The 27,585-nt window shown below is 41.9% G+C and overlaps 1 protein-coding gene across 1 annotated transcript in view; it reads right to left on the bottom strand.

Annotated features, from left to right (window-relative positions):
• SORBS2 (sorbin and SH3 domain containing 2) overlaps window positions 1–27,585 on the bottom strand; it is a 333,928-nt gene that overhangs the window by 78,204 nt on the left and 228,139 nt on the right. Inside the window, exons 5-8 of the mRNA XM_075860172.1 lie at window positions 27,440–27,466; window positions 27,147–27,274; window positions 18,998–19,543; window positions 7,994–8,126 (exon numbers count right to left, since the gene is read on the bottom strand). Of these exons, the coding sequence (XP_075716287.1) occupies window positions 7,994–8,126; window positions 18,998–19,543; window positions 27,147–27,274; window positions 27,440–27,466 (834 nt within the window). The remainder of the gene's footprint in view (window positions 1–7,993; window positions 8,127–18,997; window positions 19,544–27,146; window positions 27,275–27,439; window positions 27,467–27,585) is intronic.

Genomic DNA, 27,585 nt, shown 5'->3' with positions numbered 1-27,585 from the left:
TCCGCATTCCTCTGATTCTGTATGAATTCAACAGAAAAATAAATATTTCTATTGGAGAATACCTCCCATGAATGGCACCCCACGGAGCACTGTAGAGTGACGTACGGAGTCCCAGATGACTCCATGTGCTGCCGTACAGCCTTCTACACATGCCAGGTGCATGAGGCCAAACTTTGGTTATATATATATATATATATATATATATATATATATATATATATATATATATATATATATACACACACACATACATACACACACACAAATACACACACACAAATACACACACACACGGTCAGGATTGTTGCCTTGCCCCAGTTTAACCCTGGCATGATGTGCCTACTTTTTCTTTCCTTATTACATAAGGGTATGTTCACACGGCCTATTTACGGACGTAATTCGGGCGTTTTTGCCCCGAATTACGTCTGAAAATAGCGCCTCAATAGCGCAGACAAACATCTGCCCATTGAAAGCAATGGGCAGACGTTTGTCTGTTCACACGAGGCGTATATTTACGCGCCGCTGTCAAATGACGGCGCGTAAATAGACGCCCGCGTCAAAGAAGTGACCTGTCACTTCTTGGGGCGTAATTGGAGCCGCTATTCATTGACTCCAATGAATAGCAGCGCTAATTACGGCCGTAATTGACGCGGCGTTCAAGCGCCTGCACATGCCGGTACGGCTGAAATTACGGGGATGTTTTCAGGCTGAAACATCCCCGTAATTTCAGCCGTTACGGACCCCCGCCGTGTGAACATACCCTAAGCCTTGCAGTCTCATCCTTTATCGGTCTTTCAATGACAAGTGCAAACTTTATCTACAGCATGAATCATTGTTAAAATGTCTGCCATTGTTATGGCAGGAAGGAGGTGAAGGGAACAAGTGAGCCCTAATCTACCCACCGCCCTGTCCCTGCCTACTTGCAACGACCCGCCCTAGGCGATGGGGTACAACTTGGCGGCGGTCCCTACGCTGACTAAGTGCAAGGGGATACAAACAGGGCACAAGCAAGGGAAGGGGCAGTAGCCCACGGAACACCGTGAGGAAACGGAGAGGTGAACGAGCCAGTCAGGATCGGAATGTAGTGGAGTATACAAACGCAGAGCACGGAGCAGGAAGCAAGCCAGGGGCAGAGCGAAGCAGGATAAGCGGGAACTGAAGCAAGGCAGAAGCACGGCAGAAGCAGGCTGGAGCAAGGCAGCAGTGGGGCCAGGAATCCAAGAAGAATAACAAGCAATGAGGAAGAGAAAACGGCAGGTATAAATGGACAGGGGGCGGAGCTAACTCCGACTGACCAGGCCGCGATAGGCTCTCCCACTCCTGAGCCTGCCACCCTGATTGGTGGGAGCCGGTGTCAGTCTAAGAGGTCTGGCCTCAGGTGTCGACTGATTAATCCTGGGAGTATCCACAGACGTAGTGCCTGGCAGATCCTTTACAGTACTCCCCCTTTTATGAGGGGCCACCGGACCCTTACTAAGAGGACCCGGTTTAGTGGGGACGCGAAGGTGGAACCTCCTGACCAATACCCCAGTGTGAACATCTCGAGCAGGTACCCAAGTCCTCTCCTCCGGCCCGTATCCTCTCCAATGGACCAGGTACTGGAGGGAGCCCTGGATCATCCTACTGTCCACAATCTTGGCCACCTCGAATTCCACCCCCTCAGGGGTGAGAACGGGAACAGGAGGTTTCCTCGAGGGGGACCAGGACGGGGAGCAGCGTTTAAGGAGGGAGGCATGAAAGACGTCGTGTATGCGAAAGGATGGGGGCAGCTCCAGACGGAAGGATACAGGGTTGAGGACTTCAATGACCTTATAAGGCCCAATAAATCGGGGAGCAAACTTCCTGGACGGGACCTTAAGGCGCAAGTTCCTAGACGACAACCACACCAGATCCCCGACGACAAACCGGGGGTTAGCAGAACGTCTTCTATCAGCCTGAATCTTTTGTACGCTCTGGGACGTCTCTAGGTTCTTCTGAACCTGGGCCCAGACTGTGCACAGTTCCCGATGAACGTCCTCTACCTCGGGATTATTGGAACAACCAGTAGAAACGGAGGAGAACCTTGGATTAAACCCGAAATTACAGAAAAACGGGGAGACCCCTGACGAGTTACTGACCCGGTTATTCAGGGAAAATTCGGCGAGGGGAAGGAATGAGACCCAATCAATTTGACAGTCAGAGATGAAACACCTTAAATATTGTTCCAGGGATTGATTAGTCCTTTCCGTTTGGCCATTAGTTTCGGGATGGAAGGCGGAGGAGGACAGATCAATCTCCAACTTTTTACAAAAAGCTCTCCAAAATAAGGAAACAAATTGTACCCCTCTGTCAGAAACTATATTGACTGGGGCCCCATGGAGACGCAGAATGTGTTTTACAAACAAAGAAGCCAACGTCTTGGCGTTAGGTAGTTTCTTAAGGGGCACAAAGTGGCACATTTTGCTGAAGCGGTCTACTACCACCCACACCACCGAGTTGCCCTGAGATGGAGGCAAATCGGTGATAAAATCCATGGAGATATGGGTCCAAGGTCTCTGGGGAATGGGCAAAGAACGTAGTAAGCCCGCTGGTCGGGACCTGGGAGTCTTGCACCTAGCACAAACCTCACAAGCGGCGACGTAAGCCCTAACGTCTTTAGGCAACCCAGGCCACCAATAGTTTCTGGTAATGAGGTGTTTGGTACCCAAGATGCCAGGATGACCAGATAGTACAGAGTCATGGTTTTCCCTGAGTACCCTTAGCCGGTATTGCAGGGGGACAAACAGCTTGTCGCCAGGGAGGTTCCCGGGAGCAGAACCTTGATCAGCCGCAATGTCAGAGGTTAAATCAGAATCAGTGGCAGAAACGATTATACCAGGGGGTAAAATACAAGCAGTATCCTTCTCAGAAGGAGGATTGGCCATGAAACTACGTAACAGTGCATCAGCCTTAATATTTTTGGACCCAGCCCTATAGGTAACCAAGAAGTTAAATCTGGTAAAGAATAGCACCCATCGAGCTTGTCTAGGATTAAGCCTCCGGGCAGATTCTAGGAAAACCAGATTCTTGTGGTCAGTAAGGACCGTTACCTGGTGTCTGGCCCCCTCCAGGAAGTGACGCCACTCTTCAAAAGCCCATTTAATGGCTAAAAGTTCGCGGTTGCCAATATCATAGTTACTCTCCGTGGGCGAAAACTTCCTAGAGAAGTAAGCACAGGGGCGGAGATGGGTGAGGGAGCTGGTACCCTGGGACAAGACGGCCCCCACTCCCACCTCGGACGCGTCAACCTCCACAATAAATGGCTCCCTTTGGTTGGGCTGAACCAGCACGGGGGCCGAGATAAAGCACTTCTTGAGGGTCTCAAAAGCCTGGACGGCCTCAGGAGGCCAGTGGAGGACATCAGCACCCTTGCGAGTGAGGTCCGTAAGAGGCTTAGCGACGACCAAGAAGTTGGCAATAAATCTCCTGTAATAGTTAGCGAACCCCAAAAAACACTGTAGCGCCTTCAGGGAGGCAGGTTGGACCCATTCCGCCACAGCCTGAACCTTGGCAGGGTCCATGCGGAATTCATGAGGAGTGAGGATTTGACCCAAAAATGGTATCTCCTGTACCCCAAACACACATTTTTCGGTTTTCGCAAACAGATTATTTTCCCGGAGGACCTGGAGGACCTTCCTGACATGCTCCACGTGGGAGGACCAGTCCTTGGAAAACACCAGTATGTCATCAAGGTACACTACAAGAAAATTTCCCAGGTAATCTCTCAGAATTTCATTAATAAAATTCTGGAAGACGGCAGGGGCATTACACAACCCAAAGGGCATGACCAGGTATTCGAAATGACCTTCGGGCGTGTTGAACGCAGTCTTCCACTCATCCCCCTCTTTGATGCGGATAAGGTTATATGCTCCCCGTAGATCGAACTTAGAGAACCATTGGGCCCCCTGAACCTGATTAAAAAGATCCGGAATCAAAGGAAGGGGATACTGGTTCCTTACTGTGACCTTATTTAAGTTCCGATAGTCAATGCATGGCCTAAGACCACCATCCTTCTTCCCCACGAAGAAGAAGCCAGCACCTACAGGAGAAGTCGTGGGGCGAATGAAACCCTTGGCCAGGCATTCTTGGATATACTCCCTCATAGCTTCACGTTCAGGACATGAAAGATTAAATATCCTACCCTTAGGAAGCTTAGCACCAGGTACCAAATCGATGGCGCAATCGTAATCTCTATGAGGGGGCAACACCTCGGAGGCCTCCTTAGAAAACACATCAGCGAAGTCCTGAACAAACTCAGGTAGCGTGTTTACCTCCTCACGGGGAGAAATAGAGTTAACCGAAAGACATGACGTCAGGCATTCACTACCCCATTTGGTGAGATCCCCAGTATTCCAATCAAACGTGGGATTATGCAGCTGCAACCAGGGAAGACCTAATACCAGATCGGACGATAATCCCTGCATCACCAGTACAGAGCACTGCTCCAAATGCATGGAGCCAACAAGGAGTTCAAAAACAGGAGTATGCTGAGTAAAATAACCATTAGCAAGAGGAGTGGAGTCGATATCCAATACCGGGACAGGATAAGGCAAATTAATAAAAGGCATTTTTAGAGACATAGCAAATTCCACAGACATGATATTAGCAGATGAGCCAGAATCCACGAAGGCACTGCCAGTGGCAGACCGGCCAGCAAACGAGACCTGAAAGGGAAGCAAAATTTTATTGCGTTTCATATTAACGGGAAATACCTGTGCGCCCAAGTGACCTCCCCGATGATCACTTAGGCGCGGAAGTTTTCCGGCTGCTTATTCTTGCGCCTGGGACAGGTGTTCAGAAGATGCTTGTCATCCCCACAATAGAAGCAGAGACCATTCTTCCTGCGGAACTCTCTACGTTGTCGAGGGGACATGGAGGCCCCGAGTTGCATAGGTACCTCCGAGTCTTCCGTGGAAGAACGAGGAGACGGGACCTCGGGGGGAATCGCAGGGAAGTCAGAGGGGAAAACATTAAAACGCTCAAGCTGACGTTCCCTGAGACGTCGGTCAAGTCGTACTGCTAGGGCCATAACCTGCTCTAGGGAGTCAGAAGAGGGGTAGCTAACAAGCAGATCCTTCAGGGCGTCAGATAATCCTAACCTAAACTGGCACCTTAGGGCCGGGTCGTTCCACCGAGAAGCTACGCACCACTTTCTAAAATCAGAACAGTATTCCTCAACAGGTCTCCTACCCTGACGTAAGGTCACCAGCTGACTCTCGGCTAAGGCAGTCCTGTCCGTCTCGTCGTAAATGAGTCCGAGGGCAGAGAAAAAACGATCCACGGAGGAAAGTTCAGGGGCGTCAGGAGCCAAGGAGAAGGCCCACTCTTGGGGCCCTTCCTGGAGTCGGGATATAATGATACCCACCCGCTGGTTCTCGGAACCTGAGGAGTGAGGTTTTAGACGGAAGTAAAGTCTGCAACTCTCCCGGAAGGAGAGAAAAGTCTTACGGTCCCCTGAGAACCGGTCAGGTAACTTGAGGTCGGGTTCTAGAGGTGAGGTGAGGGGTACTACTATGGCAGCGTCAGACTGGTTGACCCTCTGAGCCAGGGCCTGGACCTGTAGGGAGAGGCCCTGCATCTGCTGGGTCAGGGTCTCAAGGGGGTCCATGATAGCGTCAGCGTAGGAGAAATGGTAGACTAGGTATGGGCTTGTTATTATGTTATTGCAGGAAGGAGGTGAAGGGAACAAGTGAGCCCTAATCTACCCACCGCCCTGTCCCTGCCTACTTGCAATGACCCCGCCCTAGGCGACGGGGTACAACTTGGCGGCGGTCCCTACGCTGACTAAGTGCAAGGGGATACAAACAGGGCACAAGCAAGGGAAGGGGCAGTAGCCCACGGAACACCGTGAGGAAACGGAGAGGTGAACGAGCCAGTCAGGATCGGAATGTAGTGGAGTATACAAACGCAGAGCACGGAGCAGGAAGCAAGCCAGGGGCAGAGCGAAGCAGGATAAGCGGGAACTGAAGCAAGGCAGAAGCACGGCAGAAGCAGGCTGGAGCAAGGCAGCAGTGGGGCCAGGAATCCAAGAAGAATAACAAGCAATGAGGAAGAGAAAACGGCAGGTATAAATGGACAGGGGGTGGAGCTAACTCCGACTGACCGGGCCGCGATAGGCTCTCCCACTCCTGAGCCTGCCACCCTGATTGGTGGGAGCCGGTGTCAGTCTAAGAGGTCTGGCCTTAGGTGTCGACTGATTAATCCTGGGAGTATCCACAGACGTAGTGCCTGGCAGATCCTTTACAGCCATCATACTACATAATAGAACACGAGAAGTCAAGGGATTCCTTTTGAAAAATGTGAGCAGTTTGTTTAATTCCATCAAGCAGATGTTGCAGGCGCAGACACAGAGATCTGGACAAGCCTGTACATCGGATAGGGAGGATGAGAGAATATTATTAAATAACTGCTTGGTGATTTTTGTTATACGCCTACAGACAACAAGCATCATTTTGGTAATATAATATACACAGAGATGTTAACATAGCTTTTACTACTTTTCTGATAGAGTCATGACACAGGATCTTTTTTATTGCCAGTCTTGAAAAAAAAAAAAAAAAAGAAAGAGAATAAAGATTTCCCATCATTCATTACCCTAAGCAGTCACACAACATCCTCTCGCACCACAATGGAACATTTCATTTTTCAGCTAACAAGTATAAAAGGTTATACAAATTAGGGTGGACCCTGGAGGACAGTGAAAAAGCAACGTCAAGAACAATAAGCGTTTCAAATAGCGCACGCAGAAGCCAATTGTCTGATTCTGGCAGAAAATCAGAGGTCTCTTTTGTTTCAGAATCTCTTCTTTGTAGTTACGCTGAAATTAACCACATTCCTAATGTGGCACACAGGACATATTCACATAGGAACAGCCTCATGACACACCTCTTTACACCAATGCACACTATTGTTACACTGATAATTGTACTTACTACTTCTCATTAAAGTTTAAGAGGAAATCCATCACTAAGTATATAATCATGACATCGAAAAATAGCTTAGCAGGCGGAGAACCTAGCAGAGTCTTACTTGCTGTCAAAAAGAGGGTCAGTGTTATGGAACAAACAATGAAGCAGTGTAGTGCTTGGTGTGTGGTGAATCATCTGTTAAACCATCCATTTCTATATACTGCGCATTCGTTCTTGTATACACATACATAAAACATGTATATCTTATCCATCGGATACTGTGTTTAAGTGTGGTGATCTGCACCACGATGTAAAGCCACATATTGCAGTGTATAATAGAATAGAAACATTTTCGCTGACCTGTGTGTCTCCATGGTTACAGACTACAAAGAAACCCTGTGTAGTCTGATCCTGCTGTAATGTATTAATTCCCTCCATGTGTCCACTGTATCTTGCTAACTTACAAATAGTAGAAGTGGGGTCAGATGGGAAGAGTAACACATGACTGCAAGATTAGACTAGGGTGAGTGCAGAATGGCAGTTATGTCTAGTACATTTATAAGACATAGAAAGGTTTGTGAATAATAAAACTTTATATATTTGCACTTTTGTCTTGGTCTGCCTCCATACGCACCATGCACAGGTACTACGTTTGTAAAGATTATAGTGGCGACGTAGAAGTCTTACCATACCACCTATGAAGATACAGACGTACTTCTGGGTTTGATAGTGGAAGCAATATAATCTATACAACCTTTTATTTTACCAATTCTAACAGAAAAAATCTAAAAACTGATGTGCATAATTAGATCTTACTGTTCAGTGTATCCCATTCATCATTTCTAGTCTGCTCTTACCAGTCTTGTCAGCGCTTTAAATGAACTAGTAAACATTTTTTAGTCTACTCAGAAGACTAAAAAGAGAAAAGCAGAAAACTGGTACAATAAACAGTAAAGCAAAGGGTTGACAACAGAACAAGTCATCTATGGAGGTTATTTTGATATATTAACTACTACAAGCATTAAAAGTGACAGATCACATATAAAAAAAATGCAGCTAAAACCCACCTAATGTTCTGTTGTGTTGCATGACCAAAGAGTTGTGCGATGGTGGGGAGGGGTATGTTGGAGAGAATGGTCTTTGAAAGTGACTCATAGGACTGGCTGGGCTCCCTGAATTCCCATTAAGTGTGACAGGAGTCTGTTAAAAAAAAAAGGTTATTTTAGATAGTATGTTATAAAGGATCATACTCAACAGCAAGCAGTGTTTTTCTTAATGAACAATGTATGGTTTAGAAAATCATGTCTTGTCAGCTAAACAAACCATAAACCCATCATTCAATTAGAACATATTTACTATATAGGGAATAAAAATGTTAGTATGTTAATTTTTAACACACAAAAAAACAATACTAAAATACAGGGTGAGCAAACGTAACTTTTCATGGTAAAATTGTCTCCTTCCTTGTATTAAATGGAAGATTTTGAAGGTCTATTTACTACATTATGGGGCCTCAAAACGTGGCCCTTGACGATATCCAATGGCCACACATTACATTCAATGTCCCCTGTTTGCAGCAAAAAGGTGACCTTACATGGCCGGGCACACTCACTGGTTGCACATCTCCTGTTCTCTTTAATTGCATACCTCCCAACCGTCCCAGATTTAGCGGGACAGTCCCAGATTTCGGGCAGGGTCCTGCTGTCCTGGGCAGCTGGTGGTACGTCCCGGTGTCAACTGTATCTGCGTCCGCGGGTTGCAGATACAGTTGAATCCAATGCTGAATCGAAGAACAGTCAGCTTCCTGCTTCAGAATAAATGGGGAGAAACCTCCAGCTCACCAAATCCTGCGTCCCAGCCTGACACCTCGCACGGATCTCCGCGACGGCCCACGGTGGAAGTTGCAAGAAAAAAGGAGAAATGATCCAGCGCTGTGTCGGGATAAAAAGGATACGTGGATCCCACTTTTATTGGCAATAGAAGATATAAAATGTAGAACGAGACGCAGTCCCAGGATGGTTGATGGTGCGGGCGTGTGCCCGAGCCTACGCGTTTCAAGCACCGACCGTGCTCTTAGTCATGGCAAGAAATGAAGTGCCATGACTAAGAGCACGGTCGGTGCTTGAAGTATGTGGGCCCTATCTACAGGGGCATTGCGGCACTGTCTACATGGGCACTGTAGTTTTTTCAGGGGATTGGGACAAAAACTCTGACAAATAAAATCCATTTGTTTTTTAAACAGCTATGAAAAACGTATAGCAAACGACTGACCAACATTAAAAATGGACATACGGACAGGAAAAGGATTAAAATGTGAAGGCACACGGATGCAAAACGGCCATGAAAAACTGACAGTTGATCCATTTTTAATGGCCAATTTTTACTCTCGCTGTCATGTGTATGCTAAGGGGGCATTATACTGTAGGGGCAACTCAGGCGGCATTAGACAGTATAGGGCAGCTGTGGCGGCATTTTATGATGGCAGCTAAGGCGGTAATATACAGTATGCGGCAACTAAGGCGACATACTGTACAGGAGCAGCTAATGGGGCATTATACTCTTTGGGGCAGCTATGGGGCATTATACTGTTTGTGGGCAGCTATGGGGCATTATACTGTATGGGGCATCTGTCTAAACATACTGTATGGCGACAACTGTGTGGGCATTTTACTGTATGGGGACATCAGTGTTGGCTTTATACTGTATGGGTGCATCTATGGGGGCATTATACTGTATGGGAGATATATACTGTGTGAAAGCAGCTATTTGGCATTATACTGTGTGGGAGGCACTATGGGGTATTATACTGTGTGGGAGGCAGCTATAGGGGCATTATACTGTGTGTGGGGTTCCAGAGGGATATTATGCTGTGGGGAGGCACTAAGGGAGCATGATACTGTGTGGGCTGTTCTGGGGATGTATAGGCGGGGATTGGGCTGGGTTAGAAGTGTGGCTTAAAAGGAAAAAATTGCAGCGCTTTGCGCTACGCATCGGTTGTCCCATTTTGCGATACTTGAAAGTTGAGAGGTATGTAATGGAAGTTTTACATGTATGTGTGGCCACCTCTAAATTGCAAAGAGGACACCTTTTCTTGGCAATGCTGGGAGTCCCAGCACTCAGATACCTTCCCATGATTCAAACATGTATGGTAGAATCAAGCTTCTAGTTTCCCACCACTGATATATGGTATTAGCATCTCCTATAAGATATGACTATAACTATATTTTTTTTCATTGTTAATGGTCGGTGCACTGTAAAGTCTATTGCTCACCCTGTACTTGACTTATTTCTAAATGATAAAGCCCATAAACAGAAAATATGACTCATGCTATTTTTTCCCAATATAGAAACCAAATTATATAGCATTGATTACAATTGTTTTGGGTCATTGTGACTGTGGGATACCAGTGATCTGTATATTTCATCCTAAATCAACACAGCAACCCATAGTACTCAAGTATGCACTCAGCTAATATATGCAGTGCATATAGAGTGTATGCAGTATGCTTCTCAACGAATGATAAAAACCCCATAGACTGGAAGCAATTCCAAAAAACGGCAGGCTAGGTCAATGTACTGCAATTGCTTGCTGATCTCACAGCTGTTATAGCATTTGTGTTGCGCACAGTTTGCAGAATAAGGCTGGGTTCACACGACCTATTTTCAGACGTAAACGAGGCGTTTTATGCCTGGTTTTACGTCTGAAAATAGGGCTACAATACGTCGGCAAACATCTGCCCATTCATTTGAATGGGTTTGCCGACGTACTGTGCAGGCAACCTGTCATTTACGCGTCGTCGTTTGACAGCTGTCAAACGACGACGCGTAAAAATACAGCCTCGTCAAAAGAAGTGCAGGACACTTCTTTCAGACGTAATTTGAGCCGTTCTTCATTGAACTCAATGCACAGCTCAAAATTTACGGCTGTCAGAGAAGCCTCACATAATACGAGGAGGAGCATTTACGTGTGAAACGAGGCAGCTGTTTTCTCCTGAAAACATTCTGTCTTTTCAGACGTAAAAGCCTGCTACCGTGTGCACATACCCTAACTTGTGAGCATTATGTTTTTATCCTCAGCAGTTATCAATGAATGGAAGATGTTGATTTCTTACTTGAATTTGCAAACATGTCATAGGAGTAAAATGCTAAATATCAATTGTCCAGTACTCAACCTGGATGCACAGTATAATATGCTGAGTTATGTTTATTACTTATTTATACAGTATCATACATCACAGCATTTTAGATAATGCCCTTATATCTGTCCCTGCCCTTAGTGGGGTTCACAATCTAAAGTATATACACATGTACACATCACGATCACACAGCTAGGCACAGGCAATTAAACTATGAATATTTTTTGGGATGTGAAAGGAAATCGGAGGACCTCAGAAGCACTGGGGAACATGTAACCTCCATGCAAGTCATCGTGTGGTCAGATTTGACCCTAGAGAAGTAGGGCAACAGTGTTAAAACTAATCTTGGTACCAACCACATTCTGCCCGACATAAAATAGTGTTAAAAAGGTTGAACTTGAAATCATTCATTAAAATTTCATATACACAAACACATTCTGTATAGGGATATTAATATTAATATCCAGTTATGTGCAATCCTGGCTTCTGCAGTAATAGTAGATGCTTGCTCAACAGACAAAAATATACTCAATACATATTACGCTCTCCTGGGAAAAAGGCTTTCAGCATGAACCTTATGCCCTAAATACACAGCAAATAATACATAGCAATAGACCAGGGGCACACATGGAGGTAAAGGGAGACCCATAGTAAAGATTAAAACTGAGCTCCCTTCTTATACTAGGTAATACCACAATACGCATGTGTCCTTCCTTATCTTTTGCTATATTTGTCGGTTCCATGAGAAATTTGAGACCAAATCGATGCAAAGGTAAGGGTGTAGAAACATCTCTACCCCTAACCAACTGAGACAGATCCTTGATACTTGGGCAAATTCCATACACAGGAGGACGACAGTGATGTGGAGCGAATAACAGGGATATACCTGGAGAGTCAGAGTGAAAGTGAAGCAGCCGCCTTGACGTTAAATCTCCTGAGGAATACACTGGGAAACGCGCGTTGAGGCGGCTGGTTCACTTTCACTCTGACTCTCCAGGTATATCCCTGTTATTCGCTCCACATCACTGTGCTTTTGAAACTTTTATTGTATCTATGTGACTATGGCTGTGACTTTCTTAGGTAAGAGATACTTCATCATCCAGCTCTGTGTAGACTGATTACCTTCTGTGACTAGAAACATTATCATTGTTACTCTAAATTTAAATAAAACTGGGGTATTGATGTGACCTGCTTGTTACATGTAGCTCATCAGTGCAGAGAGTAGTTACTTACCGCATGTGTACCAGCTTTTTTTGTTTTTTCAGCTTTGCATATTTTCCGTTGTACTATGTTGATTTAATTTTTAATCAATAAAATTATATTTTATACCTTCATCACTGTGGTTTATAATACTCAATTAGGGTCGATTTTCATTTGCATCTATGATGGTAGGTCTGCTGTCAGGAACAGATCTACTGCCATGGCAAACATGTCCTGACACTGGCCAGCATCAGCACATTGTGTGCGGTGGCACCTAAAAGGGAGGACTCGGGAAAGAGATAGGGATAGGGTTTTAGGAATCTGATTTTGGGTCTGAATGAGTTTATGGGTTTGGTCTTGAGTCTGAATGAGTTTAGGGGTCTGAAATCTTAATTCATTTTGGGGTCTGGTTTGAATTATTTTAGGGGTCTGGTCTGGTTTTCCCACTTAATAATAATAATAATAATAATAATAATAATAAATCTTGATGCAAATATTTTTACAAAGTTTTCAAAATGTTAGACTTCGTTCACATCTGTGACGAAAACCTTATGGCATATATACAGAGCAGCTGTATCTAGCGCTGAAACCTGTATCCGTCAGGTCAGCGGCACCGACTGGTTAATTGTTAGCAGGTACTGCGTGTCTCCTGTGACACGCAGGTTCGAGCGGTTACCGATCATTTAAGTTCATAAATTAGATGTAAGTCGTGCTAGATACCTACTCTGTATACAGGATACAAAGCAGCTGTATCTCAAAAAGTGAAAATAATTTTTTATGAAAAGCATTTAGAAAGTTGCACAAAAAAAAATGTTCATAGCCTTTAAATTATAAGTTGCAGCCAACTTTCTCCAGGAGCTAAACAAAAGCGGCATGGGCCGCCTCTATGATAAGTACACCCTTTCTACAGACAGGTACTCTCTTACAGTTGACATTTAGTTCCATGATTATCAATTATTAGAAAGTGCCAAACTGACTAATGGTAGTCTAAAATCCTGCTCCTTAGAATGTGAGTTTGAGATTTTACTATCTAAGTAGAACACATTGAAACATTACCCACAAGCAGCTCAGACTTTGCATCATGGACACATGAGATGCTGTAGACAAATATAATTTTACTTCTATCACTGCAAATATTTATGCATGAAGATACACCATATTAGATAAAGCTTACTCGACATTTCAGTTTTGTAGCCACAAAGGAACAATGAAAATCTGACGACTAATCTGTAATCAGATATATTTGACTTTCCATGGTTGAATACACACCCCAATTCTAAGCAGTCCAATACTGCTTGAATTTCATAGGCTAAAAATACAACACAGCAAAAAACAGGTTAATCTTTGCATAATTTTTGAGAAATTTTTAATGTTTCACAAACTATTCGATATTCTACAAAATGTATAGTAGTGTGTTCATTAAGGCCCTGTTCATACGGCAGATTTTGCATGGCGGGTCCGGCTGCAAAATCGCGCCGCAGAACTATTCCTCTCTCCCATTGACTTCAATGGGAGACTTGGGCGGAAACCGCCCGAAGATCAAGCAGGAAAAAAATCAGCTAGCGGGAAACAGAAGCGTTCGACTCATATTGAATTGGAGGTTGAAATCTGCGGCGGAATACGTTTCAAATTTCCTCCGTCTGAACAAACCCATTCGGACGTGTGCATTTTGCGCGTGCAAAAAACACAGCGTTTAGCGCGCTTTGCATTTCCATGTGTCATCAGTGAATTCCATGCGTGATTTTCACGCATATGCCATCCTTATGACACGCGGTTTTGATGTTTAGAAAAATAAATGAAGGAAGTGCTTTTATTTTTTCCTTCATTTCTTTATCTACTGTTGCGCGAATCACGCGCGATACACAGAAGTGCTTTCGTGTGCTGTGCAGGCTTTTCACGCACCCATTGACTTCAATGGGTGCGTGATGTGCGAAAAACAGCCAAGTATAGGACATGTCGTGAGTTTTACACAGCGGACATACGCTGCGTGAAAATCACGGACTGTCTGAACGGCCCCATTGACTAACATAGGTCCGTGCGACGCGCGTGATTTTCACGCGCTTATCACGGACGTTAAACACGCTCATGTGAATAAGGCCTTACAGTGCTTAATTCTGTTTCTTTTTTTCCCACCAACTTTCATTATAAGAATTACTAAATATAGATGTTCAAATATCAAACAGTATGTCCGTAGGACTGTAGCCACTATACTGTATATTGTAATCTCACAATTAGAAAAATACAATTTACAAAAAGTTAACAAAATAGATAAAAATTTAATCCAGGATAAATTCATCATTGAATTACAATGGTTATGGGTAAATATATTAACAATGGGGTGCAAAGCTTAGGGAATGGTTTGTGCTGTAGTGATGAATGTGAGCAACCACTATCTCCACCCCTAGATCAAAGATATGGGTCTTTGTGCGACAGGTCTTCAAATAATTACACACTTTAACGTGGCAAAATGGAAAGCATGTTCTTTGCACTGACAACATACAGTATAAATGAATTAAATACATAGCCTTTGGTTATGCATAATTATAGGTCTCCTGTTACTTGTATTAATGGAATTTACTATAAATATGTAGTCAATTCCCATGAACGATGTAATTATATTGTTAATGGCACTAAATATTACACGGCTCGATATGAGTCGTGAAAACGAGCGCCGATCAACGAGGCAGCTTGTTGATTGGTGCTCGTTTGCTCCTTTCGCATGGAGCTATGATTGGTTACGTATAGTGATGAGCGATCGTTACTACGATCGTTCGTCCCCATACATTTCTATCATGTCGGTAGCACGTCTCCCTGTTTACAAAGGATGTGCTGCCAACAACAATAATATTTCTTGCTGCATAAACGAGCAGATCAGCCGATGAATGAGTGTTTGAGTGTTCATTGGCTGATCATTCCCCGGTTTAAACAATGAAATAATTGGGAACGAGCGCTCATATGAACACTTCTTTGCCCGATCATTGGCTCGTGTAATAGGGCCATTAGGTTCTATTCGTTTATTCACCTCTGCCTAGACATTTTATTTCTCTTAGGCTGGGTTCACTTAGGCTGTGCATTTTTGTTGAATTTTTACCATGATTTTTTTGGTTTTGGTAGATAAACTCCCATGTCTCTCAATCAACCAAAACAAAAAAAAAAATACACAATAAAAATGCGGCCTAATTAAAGCTTTCAGGACCCGACAATTTTTATTTTATACTTTTTCATAGAGCCATTACTTGACTTTTTTTTTTTTTTTTTGCAGGATGCCAAATTTTTTAATAGCACCATTTTGGGGTACATATATCGCACTGAATAACATTACTTATTTCTTGAGGGGGGTGGAAAAAATAGAAATTCTGTCAGTGTTTTTTGGGGGGGGGGGATTTTTTCTTTACTATATTCCCCATGCATCTTTACATTATTCTTTGCTAACATTTTCAGTAGGTTAGCTAGAAGTAGGGCAAAGATGGACGGCAGGATCAGACTGGAAAGGGTTTGTTTGTTGTCTGTTACCATGAGATGTATAGGTTTGCATAGGAGCTGTAGAAATGAAACAATAGGACATTTTAATTAAGACCTATTTCAAAATTACAACTAAAAAAATATGGTTGCCCATTTCGTTTTGGTACTTCCAGTAGAGGTCTGGGTATGTATTGTTCATTTTATGAAGATTTGGACAGGGTAATATACCATCTGGATAGAACTTTGAAACGGTTGAGCACGTATGCATTTGGACGCCCATTACAGTGCAGCTAATTTATAGGATACAGTCTTTTCCATAGATGTCAATTGCACATCTATTTCCCAGGCAGATACATGAGAGCATTACAATCGATTGCGGATATGATTGACGGAGTAAGTAATGTATACATACCCCGCACACCAGTGTTTTTTCATTGTATTGCATTTAATACCCAACGATATATTGCCTTCTCTTATGCCATTTATTAGACACCACCTGGCTGCTGCCAGGTAACTTATTGCAGTGCCTTGCAAATCTACGGTTAGCCCATCTATGTTTCAGTGGACTCACAAAGTAGACTGTCGAATAGAAGCGTTATCTTTTCAGGAAACCATAAATGACTCCAAATTCAGGACAATCCGGTCTCCTTGAATCAAATTTAGACACTTTGATGATAGGCTTTAATGTGCCATCTTGTCTCTATATAATTCTTCTCATTTTCCCTAGTGGTCTAACATAAAAGGTACACTTTTAGGTCAAATGCACACGATGCGTATTGCATGCAGATTTTCCGCTTGTATTTTCGTGCAGCAAATCCACAGCGCAATACAGTACCAGCAAAGTAAATGAGATTTCAAGAAATCTCTTCCACATGTTGGCAATTTTTTCTACACTTTAATTGACCTGTTGTGCATATTTTAAAATCCGCAGAATGTCAAATTATCTTGCGTTTCCACTTGCGAATTGTATCTGACTAGTTTTAAAAATAAAAAAACACACCAAAATTCCCAGCATAAAAATGAAAAAAAACAACAAAAAAAACGCACCAGGGAATGCATAAAAAAACGCACTATTAGGTGCGGATTTTACATGGGGAATTACCTGCATTTACCTGTGTTTTTGATACAGATTTTCTGCACCAAATCTCGCAACAAGTGTATGTACCCTAAGACCACTATGGTAGTGTGCATGGGCCGTGATTTGCGGCTTGGAAGGCCACAGAGTGTCACCCGCGGCCGGCCGAAAATCACAGGCCGTGCACATTGCCGTGTGCATTAGTTTCAATGAGCCTGGACCGCAAAATGCGTCCGTGAAAAGACGTCCTATATTTTTGCGGTCCAGGCTCCCGGTCAATGCTCGGACCGTGGAAACCACGGCCGTGTGCATGGGCCCATTGAAATGAATGGGGCCGCAATTCACCCGCAAAAATACGTTCTTGTGCATGGTGCCTTACTGTAACTTGATTTCTTTTCTGTTTCCTGCTTCTGGATATTGTGCCTCTCTCCTTCCGCTCCCCTTCCCTGCCTACCCCCCCTTTTTTTGTTCTGAACTTTATGTCTTATTCATTGTCAATGTTTTTTAATCGCCATTGCTTATCCCAAAATATACACGGTCTTTGAGAAATGTTATTTGTGGTCTCTAGTAACTTATTTCCCACTTACTTCTGTCAAACTTTCATTAGTATTATAATTTATGTTTAGAATGTAAGTTTTAGATGTATATTCTCACTGTCAACTGCATATATTTGTTTGTACTGCTTGCCAATATAATAATAATGCAGGGGAAATGGATGAGAAAACAGATGCGACTTGGCATTGTTACATAAATGTACCTATATGGAATAATAAAAATAACATGTAATCAAAACGCTCATACAACTCATATGCAAATTGTATGTCAAAATGTAGCCCTGTAGTGTCACAAATGCCTTCTTATAACTTATATGGCTATATTGCCAGTCTCTCTACCCTCAGCTTCTCATTGAGTTCACACTGGGAGATGCAAAAGAGCAAAGGAGAGTGGAAGGAGACCGTAAAAAATGCAGATGGAAATCCAATCTAACCTTCCACCCACGGACACTGGAAACACAAAACACATTGTACAAATTTAAGAAAGATGTAATATTGACCCATGTGCATTTGCAAAGGGACAACAGCATTTTTTATAGACTTTCTATAAAATGTATCACTCTAAAATATTGAAAAAGAATAAGCGCTTAAAACCCAAACCCCAATATAAAATTTCATAATTGAAATACACACTTTAGTGCCTTGCTGGCTCAAATTAGGCACAGCTGTGTTAAGGGGGCCATCCGAGGTCTGAAAATTTTAAAGTAACGACTGCAAATGAGATTAATTAAAAAAACAAAACATTACTTACCTATCGTTGTCCCCGGCGATCCAGCGCTTACGCTCTGGCTGCACTCCCAGTGATTGTTTACATGCATGTAGCATATGACTGCTGCAGCCAGATGGCTCAACGGTGACTAATCGTATTTCTGGCATAATGCCAGAAATACCACACATGACCTTTAAGCCGCCTGATTGGCAGCAGCAGCAGTCACATGCTCGGTGCATGTAAACAATCACCGGGAGTGCAGCCAGTGCGTCAGCACTGCATCACCAGGGAAAAGTGCTGCTTTTTTTGCTTATTTATCTCATTTGCAGACATTAACCCAAAATTTTCAGGACTCTGATAACCCCTTTAAGTCCCTTTCTAAATCACGGGTCACACAGCATAAAATGTCAGCTCCTCAACCTGTTGACGTGTCCATGATATAGAGTCACATCCAAAAGGCAGAATGTTCAGACGTAGCACTGGTAGGAAGAAATCCCATGAGTCTCAAAATCATAAGAAGTTATGGAAACGTTTGATCTTAAAGCAGCTACTGTATAAACACAGCTTATAAGGATATTTTACAGTAGGGTTAGCATTAGGACACTACAAACAGTAACACTTTAGGGGTCTTTGCATCAATGCTAAAACAGTGGATAACTATTTTGTATGTGAAGCTTTGGCAAATATTAACATGAATTAGGAATATTACATTACTTGTCTCTCTGATATAACATCTATAGATTTATGAGCATACTGTAAAGTTGAGACCTCTGCATTGATACACAGACCCCTGTACTTACATGCTGACACATGCTATTTGATCAATTCACTAATTCTAGGTTCCATTCTTAACAAATACTATTAGGTTAGGTTAAAGCACTAGATCACGGCACCGCATTCCTGGTTAGACAAGACACTTGAAACTATCAGTATACCACTTGTCTTTCGGTAGCAGTCTTTTGTCCAGAAATACTAGCGGGGGCCTTGAAAGTGTCCAAACACATTGCTGCAGGAGGTCCATGATATCCTGGATTCTCTTCTGCCTTGGTGTCCTGTTTTGAAGCTATATCAACAGACAGGGAGGCTGTGTGTTTTTCGGGAATAGGGTTATGGGATAAGAGGTTGGGTGAGTAGTCTAGTGCGGCAGAAGAATGGGCTTTTTTGGAAAGAGTGTTAGATGGAGAGTTACCTGAAGAGTACTCTTTTAGAATTAGTTTTAAGGTGGAAACTCTACGTTCTTTTGAATCCTGCTTACGCTCTGGAAATTTACGGTTTACATGTTCTGATTCAACATTAGAAAATGAAACCTGGGGATTAGTAGTAGTCGGTCGTCTGCTTGTGCTCGACATAGCAGAATAAAGGATGCTTTCCTTATTGGTGTGAATACTTGGGGGGCTTACTAGGTGCCCACTTATCTCATCTGGCTGGAAATTAGTTAATGACCTCTGATATCTGCCTTTCCTAGGGGGAGGTGGGGGGGCCTGCTATTTACATGGAACCATAGAACAGAAGAGAACATGGAAAGAAACAAAAGAAGAAGAATATATTAGCATGTTTAGATGAATGGAAATGTTAAATACTTAGTTCATGTGTCTAAATCATTGAATAGTCCAATGCAATATAACACACATGTAAAGAATACACTAAGGCCCCATTCACATCACATTTATTTGCCTACGTTTGACCTATACCCCGGGAGAAGCTCTTGATGCATACGTTAAAGTATTCTTTGAAGGATACCGAACAGTGGAATCCGTCACATTAGACATTAACGGTATACGTTAAAGATACGTCATGAACTGGAGTCATAAGAGTTCATGAAATATATGTGAAATGAATACCGTTATAGCCTATGGGTGACTGATGCCACTACTAGGCATTCGTCACAGGAATCCATCGCCCTTAAAAAATAATGGCATCCATTAAATGTATATGTAAAAAAAAGAAGCTAGAAAAGGGGGTGTAGATTAAATTGGAAAACGTAGCAAATTTATTGAAGACATTGGCCTTAAATACTGGTGTGCATGTACAGCAGCCATTTTTTAAAACTTTCTCGCACGTACAGAGGAATACTGGGTAACATGGCAAATTTGTATTTAAAACATAAAATAATATTTTGAGTATAATGAAGCATATATTATAAATTGCCAGCGTAGTTGCTCTTTAAAAAAAAGGTTGATGATTTATAAGTTTTTGAAGATTGGTAGAAAAAAAAAATAACAATAAAATCCCGTACTAGGCATGGCCCATGATGTACCTTTCTGTCCAATAGCGTGCGGGCAGCACCAGAGATTGCATTACTTTTATACTCATATAGTTTTATGCCTTATTCCAAATGGAATAAAAAAAATGTATAACAATAATCCACAATCACAATGCTATGATGCCTATGAACATTGGAAGGTCAAATAGCTATGTAGGGTTTGCACCCAAGACCCACATGCAGTGGTTTTTATGCCCGCATACTAAACAATTCTTTGCTGCTCCTATTCCATATTTAAATTTGCCTCCCACTTTATATTTTGACTAGAGATGGTAGACTGATTTTGGAGAATCAGTAAAGAACATCATTTTTAAAGATTTGCTAATTTTGACCAATTGTAAACTGCATGAGGTCTATAAAGGGATCGTCTACCTAATAATTCATGGTCTCAGATCTAATTTATAAACATAGAGAGATGAACAGATGGTAATTCTTTCAAGATGCTAACTAGCCTACGGTCACATGTTAAATGCAGTATTACTTAATCCCAGTTCTCATAATCTGATGCTTCACAGAAGGGGAACCTACACATGCGGCGGATTCTATTTATGGATTTTGCTATGGATTCACAGTGAATTTCACCCGCAGACATGGTAGCCAATTTTACTGGTAGGGTTGGGATGATAGAACTGATATTATTGATGAAACAAGGCAACTGCAAGTGCTCTTCTTTAGCTGGCAAACTATGCTTTTGAACCTGAGATTTTGTATGCTACATTCTTGAAAAGCATAAAATGTATTACAAATCATTGCTCTAGCATCAAAAAAAGGATAATACCCAGTTTAATAGCATCGATGGATTTAAATGATTATATATATATATATATATATATATATATATATGGCGTTCCTGCATACATTTTGCCTAAATCTGAAAATGTTGCAGTTTTGTGTTAGCGCCACCCTGTGTTTTTTTTTAATGAAAAATGTTTTTTTAGATTCAATTAAAATGATATACACATGGTATATTTGTATCTGATAATATTCCCAAATGTATGAATAGTTAGTTCATATCAGATGTAGGTAAACAAAAGTCGCCATTGTTTCCTCTGAAAAAATGGTGTAAGCGTTTCGCTTACATTATTGTGAACCTGTTATGTAAATGAGTATATAGACAATAAAGCATTTATTCACAAGAACTAGTGATCTCTGTAAGCTTCCTCCCACAGTATATTCCTCCTCTCACAGCTAAATGGATGGAAAATAGAAAACCTATGGTCCAAATGTCCGAATTCCAAATACATAGTATTATACAAAAATACACTACAAGATCTAGTGAGTAAATACAACAGAACACCTATGACTCTCTTTTCTTCAGGCTATGTTCAAATGTAGCCAAAATACTTTTATAAAAAATAAAATTCATTACTGCTACAAATGTATTCCATTTTTGAAGTCAAGTGAAAGTCATGGGAAGTCTAAAAGGGCAGATTTAGGGCTTATGCATACGGCAGTGCCCGTAATCTCGGGCCGCGATCACGGGCATGGCCAGCAGCTGGCGGACAGCCACCCGCTTTTTTGGTCCGTGCTCCCATACAAAGTATGGGAGCACGGCCCGTAAAAAAGCAAAAGAACGAACATGTTCCATAATTTTCGGGACATTTCTATTGCCCGGACACCTTCTCGCAAATATACAGGATAGTGTCCGTGGTCAATAGAAGTGAATGGGTCCGTAATTGCGGACCGTAATTAGGTACCGCAATTACAGACGATTTTTACGGTCGTGTGCATGGGGGCTTACTATTCAAAATTCGGCAGAATTCTGGTTCAAATTGAGCAGTGTGCCTCATTTATTAACCGTTTTAGACACTTTTGGCAGCTCAGTCGAAAAGGCCTGATCTAGTGAAAAGAGAAGTGGCTTAAATGCTCTGACGTAAACCAAAATTGACAAATGTTTAGCGCAAAAAACCGACGCAGACTAAGCGAACTAAGTGTAGCATTCAATTGAATAGGGCTGAGCTGCAATAACAGACAAATTCTGTGGGCCGGAGTGGCACGGTTTCTAGAAAACAAGCAGACTCTTTCAATCAGTTCTTCAGCAGTTGCAGTGTGTATTATACTGTACCCCAGCTATTGTAGAACATAGAAATACAGCTGAATGAAGGTGTTTTGTATCAATCAATTAATAAGATAATGGACAGGAATCTCCCCCTTTGTCACTTATAATAAAGGTTCTGGAGCCACTAACTTGTATATTCTAAGGAATAGTGTACCCCCCTACTATAAATTAATAAGAATATTACGAATCACCCCTAAGTTTCATGAGCTGTATAAAGGCCTCTTGCTTTTATATGGTGAAAGAACTCCTTGGTAACTTCTAATATAATTTACAGTAGGGGGAAATAACACCATATATGATGCTGTAAACAAAATCTAGATTATTCTTTAATCATAAATCTTTTGTTTACAGAGAATTTATTAAAAAGTCCTAGGCTGGAACCCTGGAAGTGACGCATCAGAGGACAAATTAAGATTTACATGAGGGGGAAAAAAAAACAAAAAAGTTTGTACACTTCAGTATATTCACTTGGAAGAACAAAATCTATACTATAGGGGGAAGCACATGCTTTCCTACCGCATCCAGATTTGTCGATATTGCATCTCCCAGACTTCAGAATGACAAATCAGCCTATGTATGCAGCAATAATACCACATCACTGCAGAACTAGGCAGAATCACAATTCAGGACCTGTGGAAAGCTAAACGATAATCCCTGGCGGAGCTGTAAATTTTTTAGTGTGCGTCAGTTAAGGAACACCGGGGGGGGGGGGGGGGGTAGATAATTAAGAAATGGCTGAACAGGCAGGAGAGAATAGCTCCGGGGCTTACTGTATATTTGCTGGTAAAATGTGTAATTGTGAAAGTCCATCTCGTTGCTGCGTCATAAGAACAGAGCAACGAGAATACCGGTAGCGCCGGATCCGTCGCATGGCGGAAACCAACAGCACCTGACGGTACCCATTAACTGCGCTATTTTGTCCGTAAAAAAAATATGTGACAAGAGCCCCTGACGCAGATGTTATCCGGAATCTTATTTTAGGTACTATGAGATACAACTATTTATACATTTTGTATGACTGGTACAAATGAGTATTTATAATTAAATAGGCGTCTGTGTTACAATATTTATGAAAATCTATGGATTGAAAACTGTTGGATGAAAACATTAATGCTTGATTTATTTCTCTGCATATGGTAACGGCATTCTGGAGATCGGATAAACCCTAAACACCATTATACAGCATTATGCATTGTTGCAGATGGTTCATCACAAGCTGCTGTGTAAAATCTCACTTAAGAATAATGATTTCGCGCATGGAAAGAGTCTTCAATAAACCACCGTAATGAGATTGTTTAAGCTAGTTTGACTATAATCTAATTATAGGTATGAAAGAAAGAAGTATTAGAAGGGAACTCAGAGTTTGTCATTGTGATTAACCATTAAAGAGTCTTTCAGAATCCCAATGATTTCTTTGTTTATGCATACTGTTTTGCTAAGCATGGCTCTTAATATGTTTGGGCCAACACTTGGCAACATATGCTGCGTGGAGCTGGTGACATAGACAGATCTCTATGTTCCTGTTGAGATCTGGCATGTTCAGCACTATACTATCCATAAAGTGTATAATGGCCATTGGACCTCGGGACTGAAGTATGGATTTCCATTTATGTGTCTGTATATTCCATTTTTTCTATATACGTAAATGCTCCAAAAAAGCTTAGGGGGAAATAGGGGTTTAACAAGGATTCTATGAGGTGCACAGTAAGTTGCAAGGCGTTTGCCTCTTCCACTCAAGTTTTATATGTGCTGATCCAGCATGGCTGACGTGTAGCCACTGTTCCCTATTTTCTGTGGGTTATGAAAAGGAAAGAATTAAAACATTCTAATGAGGATTAACAAGCCTAATAACATCTCTACCGGTCAGCAGAGTTTGAATTTTTAACTATCATTTCAAGAGAGCACAATTTAGAAGAAAGAGTGTATGTAGCCTAAGCAACTGTGCAATGACAGAAGCCTCTCCTGTATAGCCCCGAGGGTAAGTTAACACGTAGCGTACATACTGCGGATTTTCTGCAACAGATTTTGTGGCGAAAAACCTGCAGCATAATACAGTAGCAGCAAAGTGGATGAGATTTGAACAAATCTTATTCACACTCTGCGTAGATGAGCAAGAAAAAAGTTCAGAAATTGACCTGCGGTGCAGTTTTTAATCCGCAGCATGTCAATTGTATTTGCGTAATCGCTGCTTATTTGTTGCAGGTTTTCTCCATTAAATTCAAAGGGAAGGCAAAAACAGCAACAAATAGCAGATTTTGTGTCTTTTTGCAGCGGAAAAGGAGCGATTCTGCCACAAAAAACGCAACTCAGAAAAAAAATCTTATACCCAGAATTCTGTGTTTCTTTGTCCAGGCCGGCCTCCTGGGATGACAATTCATCCCATGTGACTGCTCCAGCGGTCACATGGGATGAAACGTCATCCCAGAAGGCCAGGCTGCAGGACGTCAGAGGGACACGTGGCCATAACTACAAATACAGGCTTTTTTTTGTTTTACGTGCGGTTTTCGGCAGAGGACATTCCGGATGAAAAACCACACCACAATTTGGTGCGGTTTTTCGGCCGGAATTTCACTGAAGCGCCCAGGGCGGATACGCGGTGTGCTTTTAAGCAGCGTATCCGCCCTGTGTGCACATACCCCTATAGACATTTTTATGTGTTTTGCAGTACAGACTTCCGCTTTTATTTTCAGCCTGGAGCGCCAATGCTTTGCAGTTGGAGGTACAAAGCGATCACTTTCACATTCAAGCTATTCTGCGGTTTCACTCGTTTTGGATTGCTTATGCTTTTGACATCATTTCTTAGGGATCTATTGACTGCACGGTCTATAACAGTAGCATATTACAATAGCATCTCATTCCACTGCCATGTCAGTCTTTACATTGGTACATATTTTCAAGAAACACGTCACATGAACATACGGAGTAAAGTTAATTTTTATGCTCATAAAATGTCAAAGAAGCTATGATATCATTAATTAGATCTTCAATAACTAGTAAATATTAGGCTGCAGTCTCTCGCTGGTTCAGCCCCAGTTGTGGCTTTTCCTAGAGCACTTGTAACATTTGGCAATAGCATTTATAAGATTTTTATTATATTTTTTTTATTAGATCGTAATAGACACCTTTTCATATATATTTTGCTAAATTTCTAGTTTGTTGCTGTGCATTTGCTCAGCCTTTTTTTATACTAGAAATCTCTGAATTATCGTTGATATGGACAACATGATGGCTATTATCTATGATGACTAACTTGTAACACCTCTTTATTAAGGGGAGCTCAAAATATAGGTTGATGGTGCTTTTAACGCAGCATTAATAGTTTACATAGATTGTAATATAATATTTATTATACTTTTATTGATAAATTATTACAGTAAGTCTACACTGACAGTGTATTATCCACACAGCTATTGTATTTGAAGAGTTAAAAATGTAAGGCTTTGTTCACATCTGCGTCGGGACTCCGTTCATGGGTTCCGTCTGAACTTTCCATCAGGGGCACCCATGAACGGAATCTAAACTGAAACAAACGATAACTATAGATTTCTGTTTGCATCACCATGGATTTAAATGGTGACGGATCCGATGCAAATGGTTTCCATTTGTCACAGTTGTGTAAGGGTTCCGTCATTTTGACAGAATGAATAGCGCAGTGGACTACGGTGTTGATTCCATCAAAACGACGGAACCCTTAAACAACGGTGACAAAAGGAAACCAGGATCCGTCACCATTGAGATCAATGGTGATGCAAACAGAAATCTATGGTTTCCGTTAGTTTCAGTTTGGATCCTGTTCATGGGTGCCCTTGACTAAAAGCTCCGATGGAACCCATGAACAGATGCAGATGTGAATGAAGCCTAATATTTTTATAGAATGGATTTTTAAAGGAAATGTAAAAAATAGACCGTACAAAACTGTAAAATATAAATGGATTCTGTGACTCGTGAGTGCAATTGCAAAAAAAAACTAAATTAAGCCCTGTCCAGACCCAATCATCTAGCCAGAACAAGCGAGCTCTACCCTCAACTGAACATAAGCAGGATTCTCTGTTTTCTTAGGAGCCAAGGTAATGTGTCATGTGACCCCTTTAAACTGGTGAATGGCTAAAAGGACTCAGAGAGGGGAGCCTCAAGGTGGCAGGTTATTTTCCAGTCTCTGAATGGCAGTCCATTTAAACGTTTAAAACGTGACCAATTTCCTTCAACAGTAGTTGAAAAGGTAAGAAAAGCCCTCATAGAAAATATAAGATGCAGCACGGACCAATAAAAAAATATTTCAACTGTTTTGCGTATACAACTCCTGTGCAGATCTATGGATCTACATGATAACAGACCACAAAAAAGCACGGTGTAGTCTGATCCTACAGTCGTATGTAACTCCACTCTATTTGCCCCCTTTTCTTGCCAACATACAAACCATAGGAGAAGAAACCGGTAAAATGAAGTGACATAAGACTGCAGGATCGGACTACACACCATTTTTTAAAGTATGTGACCATGGTGATACAAAGGTCTGCATTAGACTTGTATACACAAAATAATAAGATATTTTAATCAAAGCAAAAGTGCACAAAGTTTTTAAAATAATCTACTTAATTAACTTTGAATTGAGCTAGAAATACTCTCCAGTCACACCGCATCTCTTGAAACTGAATAGATAATTAAATCTCACCCACACTCATCTCAGGGCAAACTGTTAAACGTATTACTGGTAACTAGTCATGAAATCTAAAGAAATATCGGACAGAAATCATATATTTACCTGAGTAGGCAATTTATTTTCCTGCAAGTTTGGCCGGACGCTTCTAAAGCCTTTTGCTGCAAGGGAGGAACCACTTGAATCACCATTGAGACCATCTTTCATACAATCATTGTAAGATCTCCAGATATCTAGAGTTAAATCAGACCATATTTACAGTGCCATTGACATTACTCAGGTGAATATGATGTATGGAAGATGTCTGCAAAACTACCGTGCATCTTCAATGCCTCTTGTAACCTACAACACTGACACAAATACAGCACCATTGCAACGTAAAAGAAAAAATTCAGTACCTGAGTCGGGTGAATAGGAGTCTTGCCCTAAAATAGAAATGATTGATAATTAATATATGAAGATACTTTTTTTTAATGAAGGTGCCAGTATATGCAGCGGCAGTGTGCCACGCAACTAAGAACCAAACTGCACACAGCTTTACCGT

The sequence above is a fragment of the Rhinoderma darwinii genome, chromosome 1, assembly GCF_050947455.1.
Source record: "Rhinoderma darwinii isolate aRhiDar2 chromosome 1, aRhiDar2.hap1, whole genome shotgun sequence".
Lineage (NCBI taxonomy): Eukaryota > Metazoa > Chordata > Amphibia > Anura > Rhinodermatidae > Rhinoderma > Rhinoderma darwinii.
This window is presented reverse-complemented; position numbering and strand designations above follow the sequence as displayed.